The sequence below is a fragment of the Paroedura picta genome, chromosome 7 (assembly GCF_049243985.1).
Source record: "Paroedura picta isolate Pp20150507F chromosome 7, Ppicta_v3.0, whole genome shotgun sequence".
Taxonomy (NCBI): Eukaryota; Metazoa; Chordata; class Lepidosauria; order Squamata; family Gekkonidae; genus Paroedura; species Paroedura picta.
In genome coordinates this window covers 13,960,359-13,976,472 of record NC_135375.1, presented here as the reverse complement: position 1 = coordinate 13,976,472, position 16,114 = coordinate 13,960,359, and the positions used below count along the sequence as shown (strand labels likewise).

Sequence of the window (16,114 nt, the reverse complement as noted above, 5' to 3'; positions counted from 1 at the left end):
TGCAACCCCTATTCTCATGGGAGATCTCTCAGGGAAGTTCCAGCTGGATGGTTCCTTTGGTCGGTGCAAAAGCAAAATTGTCTCTCTGATTCACAAGTGTGCCACCACCTTAGATGAGAAAAGCAATGCAAAAAGAGGGTAGGGAAGGGCTGAGACAAGCCAAGCCGCAGCAGAGCCAAAATGCCGAATGGAAAAACCCTGCTCCCTCACTTTTCCTTGAAACGGGAAACAGGAAGACAAGAAAAACCTCCTTGCCCAACTCATAATTCATTCACTGCCCGATTTATTCCCTCCTGTGTAAAAGAAGCTTCCAATAGCAAAAGGGGAAGGCGGGAAACGCATCAAGTTTCCCAAGGGCAAAACCCCTGCCTGCAATAGAAACAGGATCTACATGCAAAACACTACAGTTTGGCAAAGAATGTGGCAAAGACTTGCACCTGGGACTGCACCCACCCAGATGGACTTGTGCAATCCATGGAGCGTGGCAGCACAATGGTGTCTATGAGCCATGCTCTGACGTTTGCCAACATGGCGCACATCTGGCGTGGATCACTGCACTGGCATTACGGTTTGGTTTGATATCGTGGAAGTCTAAATCAAGCAAGTTTGTCTCTTGCAGCAGATGTTAGCACTCCTCTGCTTAAGACGGGCATTTCTTGGAGCTGACAGTTACGCATTTTAGTGATATGCCCCTCCGCTTGCATTCTGTATTATGCGGTTCTCTCCTTTGAGTTTCCTTTTAGGGGGAAAGATGTGAAAAGACGTTAACAAATTGTATTAATTAAATCCACCGGGGACTGAATCCAGTCCACCGTGAATTGCTGGCAATGCAGAACTTTTTAAACTGAAGCTCCCCTGGCCAGAGAAGAGTTTCCCTCCCACGTTTATTTAATCACCCAAGAGAAGTGCTTGCTGTTTTCCAGGAATAGCTGTGTTTTCTAAAAGAGGCCTGGTTGGCAACCGTTTCGAATCACACCAACGGCAAAATAAAGAACTCTGACTCATTAAGAGTGGCTCTGATCCAAAGGGCCAAGGAGAGCATCCAAGGCAGGATTCTGTGTGAACTGAATGCCCCATTTATAGGAGGAGGAGGGAGAAGGTCCTCCCATGTCAGCAGAAATGGGATGGAGTTGTGAGCATACATCGGCGCCCCGGACATAGAAGCGAGGGACTGCAAAGATTCTGAACAGCAACAGTCTGAAAAGACAAAGTGCATTTTAAAAGCCCCCCCACACACACACACATAGGGTACACCTCCTTGCTTTTGGGCAGGTGGGACACATAAAGGAAGGTCACAGAACCAAAACACAGTGAGAGTTTCAAATTCATACCCAGCCATAGACTTAGCTGTTTGCGCTGTGGCTCTCTCAACCAAACTTGCTCAGAACTGTGAGCTCTGCCAAGCATGCTCACAAAACCCGAGCCAATCATTTGAAGCTCAGAAACCTCGAATGAGCGAATCTTGTCCTCGAGGGGGAAGAAACAAATCCCCTTTCTGGGCTAGTCTGCCTTTGACTATTGTCACAAATCCAGCCTATCTGACAACTCGAAGGTCCAAAAGGACCGCAAAAGGAAACCAGTGCACAAAAGGGAGACCCTCCGGAAAGGAAGAACATGGTCCATTTGTACAGAGAGAAAAGGCTGTGCAGTAAAAGGTTCTTCTAGGCCAGGGGTAGTCAAACTGCAGCCCTCCAGATGTCCATGGACTACAATTCCCAGGAGCCCCCTGCCAGCGAATGCTGGCAGGGGGCTCCTGGGAATTGTAGTCCATGGACATCTGGAGGGCCGCAGTTTGACTACCCCTGTTCTAGGCTGTGCTACTTTAGGCTGAGAGCAGAGGCTGAATATCTGAACATTTGGCAAAACGAATTCCCTGCCAGTAGAAAAACCGAATGCCAGGAACTCAAGCCACACCCTTCTCTCCGAAATGCCAATTTCCCTACATGCACAGGAGAACCATTCAAATACACAACCTGCCATCTATAGCTCAAAGGGACGTAAATCTAGAAAAAGCCCCTCCATTTTGATTCTGCCAGACATACAAAATGAGGCCTAAGATGAGATGCCAAGAAAAAGTTCAGGATCCCCCGTATGCGGCTAAATTGTCTTTGTCACACGTGGGTCGTAGAAGCGAACTCAGACGTATCTAAAGCAACTTTCTGCATCAAGTTAGTCCATCTGTGAGAATCCAGGTCTCCGCTGTCCGATGTAATCCACACGGTGAGAAACTGGAGGGCTGGATGCAGAGGACGTTTGGAAGAAAAATTTAAAAAGTCAGTGCCGAGTCTTATGATCCGGAAAGTGCTCCGAGGAGGGGCCTCCCTGCGGAATTCAGAAGCGACCTGAGGAATTCACCCGGAGGCAAAGTCACTGCATTTTCGGGGGGTATGATATAGACGCTGGCCAGTCATACAAGTCAGGCAGGAAGGAATCGTACGAATGGGTCCAGACGTTGGACCGGATGTACTTGTTCTTGTCCTTAGGCTCGGGGTAATGAAAAGCCATGTGGTTGGCATACAAAAACTCCATCACCTGAAGGGGAGGAAACGACCAATTATTGTTTTGCTCATCCTTGGGGATTAAAAAGACAAGACGGTCACCTCCAGACTAGAATTCTGCAACTCGCTCTGTGCAGGCCTGCCTTTAACCCTGATCTGGAAACTGCAACTGGTCCAAAATGCTGCAGCCAGGATCCTCACAAACACACTGTGGAGATCCCACATCCGGCCTGCACTCCAACAACTCCGCTGGCTCCCAGTTGAATTTCAGATCAGGCTTAAGGTTTTGGTAATTACCTTCAAGGCAATACGTAGTCTGGGCCCAGTGTATTTGAGAGACCGCCTCCCTGCCTATACTCCCCAAAAGAGCCCTATGCCCTGCCACCACCAACTGGTTAGTGATCCCTGGCCCCAAAGGAGCACACTGGACCTCAACCAGGGCCAGAGCCTTCTCGGTCCTGGCTCCCACCTGGTGGAACGAGCTCCCCGAGGAGATCAGGGCCCTTCCTGATCTACCACAATTCCAAAGAGCATGTAGAAGGGAGCTCCTCCACCAGGCATTTGTTTGAGGCCGTCCGACTCAACAACATCTATTGGTCCCCCAAACATCCCCTCCATGATCTGAGCCATGCTGACCACTCACAGGATCATGTTAAAAGTTGAGAGCTGTTGTCACACTGTGAATCTGTTACACCATTTTGTTACAATTTGTTACGTTCAATTTTGGAAACACTGTTATGTTACTATCACTGGATTTCTATGTATATTCATGATGTTTTATATGTAAACCGCCCTGAAACCTTATGGGAGGGCGATACAGAAATTCAATAAATAAATAAATTAGACAAAAAAACCCTGTACATCTTTTTCTTTCTTTGAAAATGGGCAGAGGGTTCCTTGCAGGATCAAACCAACATCTACTTAGTTGAGCAAATTCCAACTTGCTGACAATCCCCCAACCCCAAAGAGGTGGACCTGCTGTTCCAAGAATCTGACAATTGCAGGAATTCTGAGTCAAGACCATGGAAGTCTGATCAGGGTCAATAGCTAACAATAGACTTCTCCCTCCAAAGGTCCATCTGATTCCATTTCAAAACCCAATTAAGCCACTGGCCACAACTGCATCTTGTAGTAGTGACCTTTCATTCCCAGGCTTCCCAGCATCTTGCCTGTTTTTGACCTTCAGAAGCGCACAGGTTGTGGCTTAAAGAAGCTGGTCTGCCTTCCATCTGGTATCCAGAGGAAAGCTGCCTCTCTGGGCAGAAGTTCCCCTTGAGCTAGCTGGGCTATTAGCTAAATCCTCTCCAAGCAAGTAGAACAAAATGTTCATGCTTATTCCGTGGAAACATTTCTGATTACCAAAATAACTGAATATCCCTCCCACCCTTCAGCCCCTGATGTTCGGATGACTGCTGGTGAGTGGAACTTCTTTTTGGACATCTTCTCTCTGTTACCCTTTGAAGTCCATACTTACTTTAACAGCGATGTTAATGGAAACCTCTCTGATGTTGCTGAGCCGGGGGTACAGCATCCCCTGGGCGAGCTCTTCCTCACTCAGCTGTGCAGTCAACGTCTTGAAAGGCAGAGAAAACAATATTTTTAAAGACAGCATAGCCACATGCCAAGTCTGAGCTCCTAAGTTATAAGAATGTAAGAACAGCCCTGCTGGATCAGACCAGTGGTCCATCAAGTCCAGCATCCTGTCTCTCACAGGGGCCAACCAGTTCCTCTGGAGGGCCAACAACAGGGCAGAGAGCCTGAGGCCTTCATAAGAACCTAAGAAGAGCCCTGCTGGACCAAACCAGAGATCCCTCTGGTCCATCATCCTGTTTCACACAGTGGCCTACCAGTTCCTTTGGATGGCCAACAACATGGCATAGAAGCTGAGGACTTGATAAGAACATCATAAGAGCCCTCCTGGATCAGACCAGTGGTCCAATTAGTCCAGCATCCTGTCTCACACAGTGGGCAGCCAGTTCCTCTGGAGGGCCAACAACAGGGCACAGAGACTGAGACCTTCATAAGAATGTAAGAGCCCTGTTGGATCAGACCATCTAGTCCAGCATCCTGTCTCACAGTGGCCAACCAGTTCCTCTGGAGGACCAACAACAGGGCAGAGAGTCCGAGGCCTTCCCCTAATGTTGCCTCCTGGCTCTAGGATTCAGTGGTTTAGTGACTCTGAACATGGAGGTTCCTCCTTTCAGACACCCTGGCTAGTAGCCAATGAAAGACTTAACCTCCATGACTCTAATGACTGTTATTAGCATTTGATGGTTTACATGTGGCTCAGGACAGTGTACAACATGCATCAATAAAACATGGATATTAAAAACCTTAAAAGCAATAAATAAATCACAGGATTAACATCTCAACATATCAGTACCACCAATGCAGGGGACATTCTTTCTGGGGGGGTAGTCCGTTTGATGCTATTAGGATCACCGGCCCCAACTAGATGCTTGGTGGAAGAGCTTTAATCCCCTTTTAAAGCAGCCTATGCCTGTGGCCATTCCTACATTCTCCCGGCAGTGAAGTCCAGATTTTAAGCCCTCTCTGTGTAAAGAAGTATTATCTACTTATCTACTGCTTATCTACTGTAATATGCCACCCCTTTGCCTTCACAGAATCAGCCTCTCCGTCAGATGGCTCTCCAGCCTCTGTTTAAAAATCTCCAAAGATGGAGAACCCACCACCTCCTGAGGAAGCCAGTTCCACTGAGGAACCACTCTAACTGTCAGGAACTTCTTCCGGATGTTTAGAAGGAATTTCTTTTGAATTAATTTCATCCCATTCGTTCTGGTCTGTCCCTCTGGGGCAAGAGAGAACAACTCTGCTCCATCCTCCATATGGCACCCTGCCCACAAATCCATGTACCATGTACTTAATTTTTTTTATAGGTGTTAATTCTTATGTTCAACACATGCACAGCTGACCACGTGACTGAAACCAAAACTGACCAATGGCGTGAAGATCCATTGTTCATGACTGTATATAAACTGGTTATAAATTGGCAGGTGCCTTCAGGTGCAGCGGCAACAGTGGCAGCGCCCCACCCCCCACCCCCGACCAAGCTGCTCGCCCTGCCGCGACCCTTGTGAAAGGGTCGTTAGACCCCCAAAGGGTTCCCAACCCCCAAGTTGAGAACCACTGGGCTAGACCACTGGGGTATCTTAATGAAAAGTGGTAAATCAGAGAACCCGACATCCAGATAGCTATAACACTATAATGACATTCCATTGTCAGTTGTTTAGAGAGCCCTCTTGTGGCAGAGGGGGAAATGACAGCCAAAGGAGACCCAAGCCAGGGGAAACAGCAGTATTGCGGGTTGGATTGTCCATGTTGGCTTAGCTGTGATCTATCACAGATCTGGGAAAGATCGCAGGAAAAAGGAGGGGAAAACCCCTGAGGTGTGTGGAAGCACCACAACACTCTGAAGAAGTGGGGGCAGGGGGATAAACAGTCTCCCCATGGTGTTCAAGCTGGGGCAAAGAACCAAACCTTGGACAAAGACTTTGCATATGAAGGCCCTGTGATATTACGTACAGCCCTTACAAGCACCCATCATCCCCACAGAAAACCACCAACCTTTGCAGCTTCCAGGAAGACTTGATCACTAATATGCCGGACACTGCTGAGCACAACCGCAAGAGCGATACCTAAAAGGCAATCATTTAATTAATTTATTGGAGTTTTATGCCGCTTAGCATCTAACCAGTGGGGAGGGGAAGAGAACTGCCAAGTATACCCGAGTGAAAAAAATCCTCTTAACTCTTCCCTTCCCAGATCTTCCTGCACGCAGAGTTAGAATAGCCAGCAGAAGGTACCTCCAACAAACAAGGCATTGTGCTTCTTACAGGTTGAAGCGGTTCACGGTCGCCTAGTCAGAGCTGTAGGAAAGAAACAAGGTGGATTTAAGCTCTCACCTGGAAATATGTAAGCATTGTTTCCCTGGCCCGGTTTGAAGACTCGGCCGTCGTCCAGCTTCACTGGCTCGAACGGACTGCCGCTGGCAAAGAGGCAACGCCCCTGTTAGACAGGAAGAGAGGAAAGGACATAATCAGAAGTCAATTCTGCAAGCATGCACACTGGAATCTTCACTGTGGCCTAGTGGCAGAGCATCTGCTTGGCATGCGGAAAGTCCCAGGTTCAATCCCCAGCACCTCCAGTTCCAGTGTCCTCTCCTTGGCTGCAGAGGAGAGGACACGCAGTAATGGGTTTAAACTTCAAGTACAACGATATAGGCTAGATACCAGGAAAAAGATTTTCACAGTCAGAGTAGTTCAGCAGTGGAATAGGCTGCCTAAGGAGGTGGTGAGCTCCCCCTCATTGGCAGTCTTCAAGCAAAGGTTGGATGCACACTTTTCTTGGATGCTTTAGGATGGTTAGGGCTGATCCTGCGTTGAGCAGGGGGTTGGACTAGATGGCCTCTATGGCCCCTTCCAACTCTATGATTCTAAATGGTAGGAGATGTGAAAAATGGAGAACTCAGTCAGGGTCTAGGATTCTAAACAGCCGGGCTAGAGTGTTGGACTAAGATTTGGGGGATCCAGGTTCGAATCCCGACTCAGGTAAGGATCCAATGGGTGAGCTTAAGCCAAGTGCCCACAACCCTTTTGAGCCTATGGGTACCTTAGGAATTTTGGCAGAGGGTGGTGGTGGGCACATTCAAAACACAGCTGTTGCAGGAGATGGAGCCGACCCCATATTGTCAAGGAGCAAGATTACAACAGGTCTCATAGCAAGTCTTCAAGATTGCAGGGAGAAACTATTTAAAAGGGTACCTTTTAATCTGCACAGCCAATCAGAAACCCTGCTGGGCAAAAGAACCACCTACTTGGTGGGCACCAGGAAAAGTGCCAACAAGTGCAGTGGTATTCACAGGCACCATGCTGCAGACCCCTGCCATAATCCATTCAATCTTTCTTAATGTCAACCACCTCACAGTCTCTAAAAGGGAACTGCCCAGCCTGGTGCAGTAAACATAAGCAGGAGCCTTTAGACTGTCATTGCAGAGAAAACTCGTGAGAATCAAGCCCCATTTCATCAAAAGCACAGAGTGTAAAATCATTTTGCAGACACTTTTTCTAACAAAATTTATAAATGGCAGCGGAAGTGGGGCATCTTAGCAGAGAAAAATATCCATAATAAAATTATTCAAGTGTGAATCTGTGGGTTTTTTCACATTCTCACTTTCCTTGCTTATGTGGGGGGAAGGGGAGTTGTTCTGGGCATGTTTTGTTCCCTCTGGTGGCCAATTCAACATTACATTGTTTTACTTCCGGAATAAAAAACCTACAGGGAGATAAGATGGACATACAGGTGTCTAACATCAAATCAACCAGTAGAGGGAGCAAACACATGCGGAATAGGGAAAAACCCCTATAGCAATAGAATACAGAAAACCACCTTGTTAGTGCTTGAAATGGATCTGGTTGCATAAAGATGACAAGAGAGGGCAGAGGACCCAACGTCTCACAGGATACAGATACAGCAAGGTCCAATCAGAAAAGGGAAGAAACATTATCCAATCTGGAACTCAAATTAGGGAGCAGCAGAGGCAAATGACCACGGAAAATCCACTAATTAATATATATAACTAAAATCTACCTCTGTTAACGTATATGCATCCTCAGCAGTGCATTCAGCTTTCACAGTAGGGTTGCTCAGGGCGAATATTATTGGTCTCTGATTGATGGTGCCCATCACTCGGATCACATCGTGGGAAAAGAGACGGCCAGCGCCTGCAACACCTGGAACGGATTGGAAGACGGGGAAGGGGAAAAGAATGGCATTTTAAAAGGAAAAATCAGAACATTTTCCGGGGAGGGGGAAAAAAATCTTCATCGGGTATCATCCTCATGCCTCAGAGCTGTTTACCAACACTGTCAACTCAGCTGGCTAAATAGGGCATCAAAGGATGTCTGGACCCTTTGAAGAGCAGTCTTTGCTCCCCCAATAAATAGTAATAATGTTATGTTATATTCCGCCCTTCCCTCTTCGGCTCAGGGGGTATATCATCAAAGTTAAAACAATTAAAAATCAGTTAAAACACTGAATTATAGATCAAGCGTAGACTTAAACATGTTTTAAAAGCTGCCTCCTTTTACAGGAAGCTATTCAACTTTGGAGGATGGATTCCCAGGGCAAGGAGGCCAGCCTCTTCTGGATGTTCATCAAGAGAGCCAGCTTGATGTAGTGGTTAGGAGTGCGGACTCCTAATCCAGCAAGCTGGGTTTGATTTTGCACTCCCCCCACATGCAACCAGCTGGGTGACCTGGGCTCGCCACACCACTGATAAAACTGCTCTGACCGAGCAGGAATATCAGGGCTCTCTCAGCCTCACCCGCCTCACAGGGTGTCTGTCGTGGGGAGAGGAAGGGAAGGCGACTGTAAGCCGCTTTGAGACTCCTTCGGGTAGAGAAAAGCGGCAAATAAGAACCAACTCTTCTTCATCTTCTATATATGTACACTTATTACGGCTGACACCAGAACAGTGCAAAAGAAATAAATCCCTGTATATAACTGCCAAAGCATATTGCTTCATAATCTCCCTGTTGTGATCCTGGTATTCCTTGGGGGTCTCCCATCCAAATGCTGACCAGGGCTGACCTTGCTTCCTTCCGAAATGGGGCTAGCCTAGACCTAAAACCCAAATCTCCTTAAGCATCCAAACCCATCTGCCACCAGCCCCAGAGCAATAAATTGGTATAGAAACCCCTGGAACCAACTCACCGATAATAGCAGAAGGTTGAAGGATGTTCACCGCATCTAGGAAGGTCTTGGGCACCTCGTCCAGGGCTGGGTGACAGAAGGGTTCTTGGTTGGGGTCCACTTTTTGTTCCCGGTCCTAAAAGTTTTAAAGCAAAGAACTTCCGACGATCAAAACCGAGACAAGAGGAGAGGGACAGCTCATGACCTTCCAACACGAAACAGGGAGCCTCACCTGAACAAGCAAGCCAAATTTGTCAAACATCCATATCTTCTTCTGAGCTTCTTCTGGGGAAAGCCCCCCTTCCACCATCGCCATGACAATCAGATTTGCAATTCCGAGGGCCGCCTGTGTGACATGACAGAAATTTGAGAAGGTGTAATTTTTTTTCAGAGCTGTTAACTCATGGAGGTTCTGGCAGATCAATCATCTAGCACAGGTTCCCCCTACCTTTCAGACCCTGGGGACACATCTGGAATTCTGCTACAGCATGGCGGGCACAGCAGCAAAATGGCTGCCACAGGACGTGAAGCCAACCATCAAATGATTGCCACAGCCTTGCAGGACTAAAGCCCTACCTGGCCCCACCCACTTCCTAAGAGCACTTTGTTGGTGCCAGAAAATGTGTCAGTGAGCCCCACAGCGACGATGGCCATCACGCTGGACAAACTACCAATCCTGGCCCATGGAACCTTCCCCTGGATGTATTCAAGGTCAGCTCCCAGAATGCCATGAGGTTCAAGGAGGCGCTGTGCTCAGTGACAGAGCATCTGCTTGGCATGCAGAAGGTTGCAGGTTCAATCCCTGGCATCTCCAGTAGGAAAGAACCGGGCAGTAGGTGATATGAAATGCATCCACCTGAGACCCTGAAGAACTGCTGCCAGTTTGAGTAGACAATACTGACTTTGATGGATTAATGGTCTGACTCAGTATAAGGCAGATTTGTGTGTGTTTGTGTACATTTGGCCCTCAAGTCTGACCACGAGCCCAACGGTGCTTACCTCTCCTGCACCAAGGAACAAGATCCGGTGTTCTGTGAGCGGCTTACCAATAACCTTCTGGGCCGCCAGCAAGCCAGCTAAGGCCACTGAAGCCGTCCCTACAGAAGAAAAGAAACCTCTGAGAGGGGCCAAATCAAGCCAAGTGCAAAAAAGACAGCAGAGTCTAACCAGATTGTGCCAAGAGACATCTAAGAGGCCAGTAGGGCACCGTCTACCTTGGATATCGTCATTGAAGGTGCAGTATTTCTCCCTGTACTTCCTCAGAAAGCGGAAAGCATTGTGGTTTCCAAAGTCTTCGAACTGAATGAGTGTGCTTTGGCCGTACCTGGAAGACACGGAAAAAAGAAGAGTTGGGTTTTATATCCCACTTTCCACCACCCGGAGTCTCAAAGCAGTTTCCCATCGCCTCTTCCCACAACAGACACGCTGTGAGGTAGGTAGGGCAGAGAGAGCTCTGAGAAAACTGATCTGTGAGAACAGCTCTAACAGGACTGTGACTAGCCCAAGGTCATCCAGCTGGCTGCATGCGGAAGAGCAGGGAATCAAACCTGGCTCTTCAAATTAGAGGCCGCTGCTTTTAACTCTCTACACCAAGCCGGCTTTAGGTTGACATTTAAAATACAGATGATACAAGGCTATCCGATCACAGCAATGCGGAAAAAGCAGAATCCAACAGAGGTAGAACTGTGATACATAACTAACCAGGTTTTCTTGTGGTGTTGTACTATGTTCTGCTTTTAACAGGTCTGGCTTTTGCTTTGTTCAGAGAACAGCTGGAACTCAAAACCCTGCAATTCTCGTTATTAGACACATCACCAGGCTGACTGCCTTGACTGACAGAGTGTAATCCACCTGGCGTCTCAATGAGAAAGGTGCATAAATAAATTTATACCTGTCTATAATGGCCTCCATAAATTCGTCAATGAGTTCATCATAAAGCTGCGATCGGTCCCGCTTCTGGTAGAGCCCCATATAGAATGGGTCTTGCAGAAGAGTCTGGGGGAAAGATGGAGAAAAGAAGAGTTGGGTTATCAGCAGCCAAGGGTGAAAGGTCACAGTATAACTCCATCAGCTCTTCCAATGGCAGGGACAGCTCCCTTGACATCCCTGACACCAATCAAACCAACATGATCCTGACTCTGCGGTGCCACAAAACCGACGGCTGGAAGAAAGTATCTGCATCTCGAACACCACAAATATTTATTTATTTATTTTATAGTTTAACTTACATACCACCACTCTCAAAGACTCGCAGCGGTTTACAATAAAAGAATAAAACAACCACCTTTAAAATCCCCAGACATAAAAGATGGTAATTCAATAAATTAACCTTCCCTGTCCAGCTTGCAATCCAGAGCTCTTTCATTAGGGTCCTGATCTCATTGGTTAGGGGATCCCCTGATGGTATCTCTGGGACCACAGCCCGGCCTCAACCATACGCCTGCCGGAAAAGCCCTGCGGAAAGCCCTTACAGGCCCTGCGGAAAGCTGGTAACTCCGACAGGGCCCTTAGCGCTTCCGGGAGCTCAATCCACCAGCTCATTCCACCCTGGTCAAGGCCAGGTGAATGTCCCGTGACCACCAAAAGATTCATACCTGCAGAGCAGAGTGCCCTGCAGGGGGGGTATGTGCAGACAAGCAGTCCCACGGATAGACCGGGCCCAAGCCGTGTATAGCTTTAAAGGTTAAAACCAATACTTTAAACTTGATCGGGAAACAGACTGGTAACCAGTGCAGATGATGTAACACCACAGAGGCAGTGTGGTACAGCAGTTAGAACCCCCAACTATAACTTGGGTTCAAAATCCCAGCTCAGCCGATGAAGTGGATTGGGTGACTTGGAACAGTTCTCCTTCGGTTCTAACCTAATCCACAGGGCTGGTGGGAGGGTGAAATGGAGGAAAGGGGAAATCATGTATATTGTCCATCAGGCTGAACAATCCAGCCCAGGCCACTGGGGTCCTGAACAAGTGCTCTCTTCTGTTTACAAAGCGAAACGATTCAGTGAGTTCTCTGACAAATCTTTGAGCTCAGCCAAAAACAACGCTTCTCGGTTCAGCAAGAATTAGAACCGCTAGGAAGCACGCCCTAATATTTTGGGGTAAGCAAAAGCCTCAACGGCACTTCCAAACGAAGAACGTTTTAACTTACCTGATTGTCCGTTCCGACGTCGATACACACAGGGAGGCATTTATCAGGCCGGATGCCAGCACAGGCTGTGTAGAGACAGAGCTTCCCGACGGGGATCCCCATTCCGTACACCCCCAGGTCTCCAAGGCCCAGGATTCTCTCCCCGTCAGTGACAACAACAGCCTTCAAAGAGAAAAAAATTATTTGTCAGTCTCATGTTTTGAAAGTCGAAGCTGTAAGGCACAGAACACTTTTGTCTTTGACTTTCCCTAAACTCATATGCCCTCCTGGGATTTAGGCCCAAATAAGACACCCGTGTTTTGGCCTTTGTGTGAATGGAGTGTTGGACCAGATGGGCCATTGGCCTGATCCAATATGGCTTCTTTTATGATCTTGTGTTCTAGATCAGGGGTAGCCAACCTGTGGTCCTCCAGATGTCCATGGACTACAATTCCCATGAGCCCCTGCCAGCAAATGCTGCCAGGGACTCATGGGAATTGTAATCCATGGACATCTGGAGGACCACAAGTTGACTACCCCTGCTCTAGATGACACTGTGCTCCCAGGGCAACCACAGAACATGGAGCCATTTCAGAGTTCTTTTTTTAACTTTGCAAAAAACCCTCCAAGTCCTGATCCTGCTTGGGACAGCAGTGTGGGGTGATGAGGTGCTGCCCCCACCCTGGCCTTTTAATTCTTATTTCCACATTTGAAAACAGCAATGGGCACGGGGGTGGGTGGGGAGACAGGACCACTTTGTGCTCCCAAACATGACTCCCCAGCCCGATTGACCCCCAAGGCATTTTTCAAAATTAAAAAACTCTAAAATGCAGAATCTGTTAGCACATGTTATGGGCCCTGCGCTTCCAGGGGCCCATAACATGGTGCCTTCTCCCGCCTGGAAGGGCTGTAGCCTCTTTCCTCCCTCTTTTCCTCTTTTTAAGAACACTCAGAGTAAAACCCCTTTCCATCGTGGGAAGGGGGGCCCTCTGACCCCGGTCTGGTTGCTCCAACTGCAATTGCACCCAGCAAGAGCCCAGTGAATCCTTGAATTGGCTTTGGTGCTATGAACCCTGAAAATCCTTAAACCACTCCTACTAAAATGGCACTGTGTCCCCTTACTGAACTAGACGCAGTTTGGTCCTAAGAAATCTTTGGCAACTGGGCACATGCACAGACTTGCCCAACAGGGGCAAATAACACCCTCTGCAGCCATTTCTGGTCAGAAAACAGCACAGGGTCAGACTGAAGCCCCATCTCCCTGAGCATGCTGGTCTTGATCCAAATTGGGCCCCTACACCATGGGAAACATTGCTCCTGGTGGGGAAACTCAGAGCAGACATTTAGTTGGAAGTCCTGGATGGGACACAAGGATCATACAATATGAAGTTAGGCCTCAGAAACGCAGAAGCAGAGAGCAAGTTGGCCAGGGCATGTGATAAAGTGGCTTTCACAAGCTATTCATGATTGTTATGGTCCAAATCCCAGATGGGAAAGATGCATCCTTATTTTTTAAGTCCTTATTTTTAAGAATCCGGGCTGGTGTGAAGAGCAAAACACATGGAGGAGGAAGAAGTACCTTCACATCATTTTCTGGCCAGTTGCCGATGACGGATCTAACGTGGCCCCTGTCAGTTATGGCAATGAACAGTCCCCTGCAAACACACAAGAGGGCCACATTGACAGTTGGTCATTGTACACCATATCTTTTTAATATCTTTAAAAAACTGCTTTTGAAAACACCTTATGATTGTTTTTTTAAGACAATGGACAATGTACAGAAGACGCGGCTGGGAAGACTGGACAGACACCTCTAAAGTCGAACGTATCATGAAAAGCCATGTCGCTAGAAAGGGCAAAATTAATCTGAGCTGGATCACAGCTAGTAACATCATCTTCATTCTGAGCAGAACTTTATAATCCATGGGTCCCTAACATGATACAGTGGGTGCCACTGTGCTGGCTAACACCTCTCCTGGCACCCATCAAGTGCTTTTAGAAAGTGGGCAGGACTAGGTTGGGCTCGTTCCCAGCAAGGCTTCTGATTGGCTGTGCAGATCAAAAGGAATCATCTTAAACAGAGCTTCTCCCTGAATGGCTGAAGAGTTACTATCCGAGTTTCACTCCCACATGTTTTGTGACCTGGCCCCCCTCCCAAAAAAGGCCAATGATGGGCCTGGAGGGGGTGGGAAGGAAAAGGTCCCTTGATGGGCGTGTTCACAGTTCTGCTTCCCAACTATATTTTGCATGATCCCGCCATTTCTGGGGTTTTCTCGACTCCTGAAAAATGTTTCAGGGGTTTCTCAACAGTAAAAAGATTGAGAAAGGCTGTTCTAGGCTATACTTCAGCAAACAGAAGAGACTAGGGACATTAAAGAGGGGATCATTTGTCCCAGCATAACTACATTCCCACTATTGTTCTGAGAATATAAACCCAGAATTCTACAAAAATTAAGGGTAGAAGTTCCCAATTCATAAGACAAAAATTTAGAAAACCTTGCGTCATCACCATACTTCATAGCAACACAAAAGAAAGGTTAAATTCTGCAGAAGTACAATTTAATCTACATTGTGTTGGATTTAGGGAGGGGACACATATTCCTATTGGCTGAGCTGCATAATGGCACAGAATGCTCATGGCATTCTAACTGTGCAGGAACAAAATTATCAGGCCATTTGCAATCCATCTTTTCAGGAGGAAGGGGCAGTTGGCAACGTGGGTGATTGTAACACCAGCCAGAGGGTGGAAGTAACTTGGCAATCCTGAGGGCTACAAAGAGATACCAAGAGAGAAAGAACCAAATGAGTAGCAAGTTCAGACAGCAGCAGACATGGAAGGGAGCAGAATAGGCAAATAGACACAAGGAACAGAAACTGAAGAGCAGATGGGAGAAGGAAGCTACAGAGAAAGAGGAAAGACGGAGAACTCGATTGATAAAAGAAGAGGAAGTGAAGCCTGCATGCTAATTTAGACCAATGGCTACATGTTTCTCATTTGTTCAGATGATGTCTTCCGTGTACAAGCTGCTTTCTATGCAGGCAAGAGCAAACGAGAAATTGTTCTCCGTCTGAGATTCCAGGATGAACGAACTAATTGTAAGCGCCCTCAACAGTAACTTCACCAACATACATCAGTTGCTCTTACTTCGGCCTCCTGAAAATGTGTCCGTACTGGGTGCACGCGAGGCCCACGGTTGGCGTGTAAACGATCGGCATTAGCCGCTCTATATCGTCTTGTAGCACCCTGTAGAATAACTTCTCGTTTCTTTCCTGGATCCCCATTATGTAGATGTATCTATAAATTAAGCAGAGGCAGCAAAAGGGGGGGGAAAGAGAGGTTAGATGTTGATGTTGCCCAATGCCCAATATCCCTCCCCCAAATTCAAATAATTTAAAAAATAAGAATACAAAGAATTATGCATATGACTAGACCAAAGCATAAACATTTGTGGCACATTAATAGTCTCATTGGGGAGGGGGTGCAAAGAAGAAGAAGAGCTGGCTTTTATATCCTGCTTTTGACTGCCTGAAGGAGACTCAAAGTGGCTTACAATCGCCTTCCCTTCCTCTCCCTACATCAGAAACCCTGTGAGGCAGGTGAGGCTGAGAGAGCTCTGACAGAACTGCTCTATGAGAACAGCTCTAACAGGATGGTGACGTCCAAGGTCACCCAGCTGGCTGCATGTGGAGGAGTGGGGAATCGAACCTGGCTCACCAGATTAGAACCACCACACAAGAACTATTTTTACTGGAGTAGAAATTAGTTCCTTACCCTAA

General features: G+C 47.4%; 1 protein-coding gene across 3 annotated transcripts in view; it reads right to left on the bottom strand.

Annotated features, from left to right (window-relative positions):
• Positions 1-1,771: 1,771 nt before the first annotated feature.
• The window catches only part of ME2 (malic enzyme 2), a 31,368-nt gene continuing 17,025 nt past the window's right edge, over positions 1,772-16,114 (bottom strand). For all 3 annotated transcript variants that reach the window (XM_077346784.1, XM_077346785.1, XM_077346786.1), the window contains 13 exons: positions 15,483-15,632; positions 13,917-13,992; positions 12,359-12,520; positions 11,101-11,204; positions 10,424-10,533; positions 10,209-10,306; positions 9,442-9,555; positions 9,231-9,345; positions 8,106-8,248; positions 6,422-6,524; positions 6,084-6,154; positions 3,973-4,071; positions 1,772-2,532 (listed from right to left, as the gene is read on the bottom strand). In XM_077346784.1, the coding sequence (XP_077202899.1) occupies positions 2,368-2,532; positions 3,973-4,071; positions 6,084-6,154; positions 6,422-6,524; positions 8,106-8,248; positions 9,231-9,345; positions 9,442-9,555; positions 10,209-10,306; positions 10,424-10,533; positions 11,101-11,204; positions 12,359-12,520; positions 13,917-13,992; positions 15,483-15,632 (1,510 nt within the window). In that variant the 3' untranslated portion in view covers positions 1,772-2,367. The remainder of the gene's footprint in view (positions 2,533-3,972; positions 4,072-6,083; positions 6,155-6,421; positions 6,525-8,105; positions 8,249-9,230; positions 9,346-9,441; positions 9,556-10,208; positions 10,307-10,423; positions 10,534-11,100; positions 11,205-12,358; positions 12,521-13,916; positions 13,993-15,482; positions 15,633-16,114) is intronic.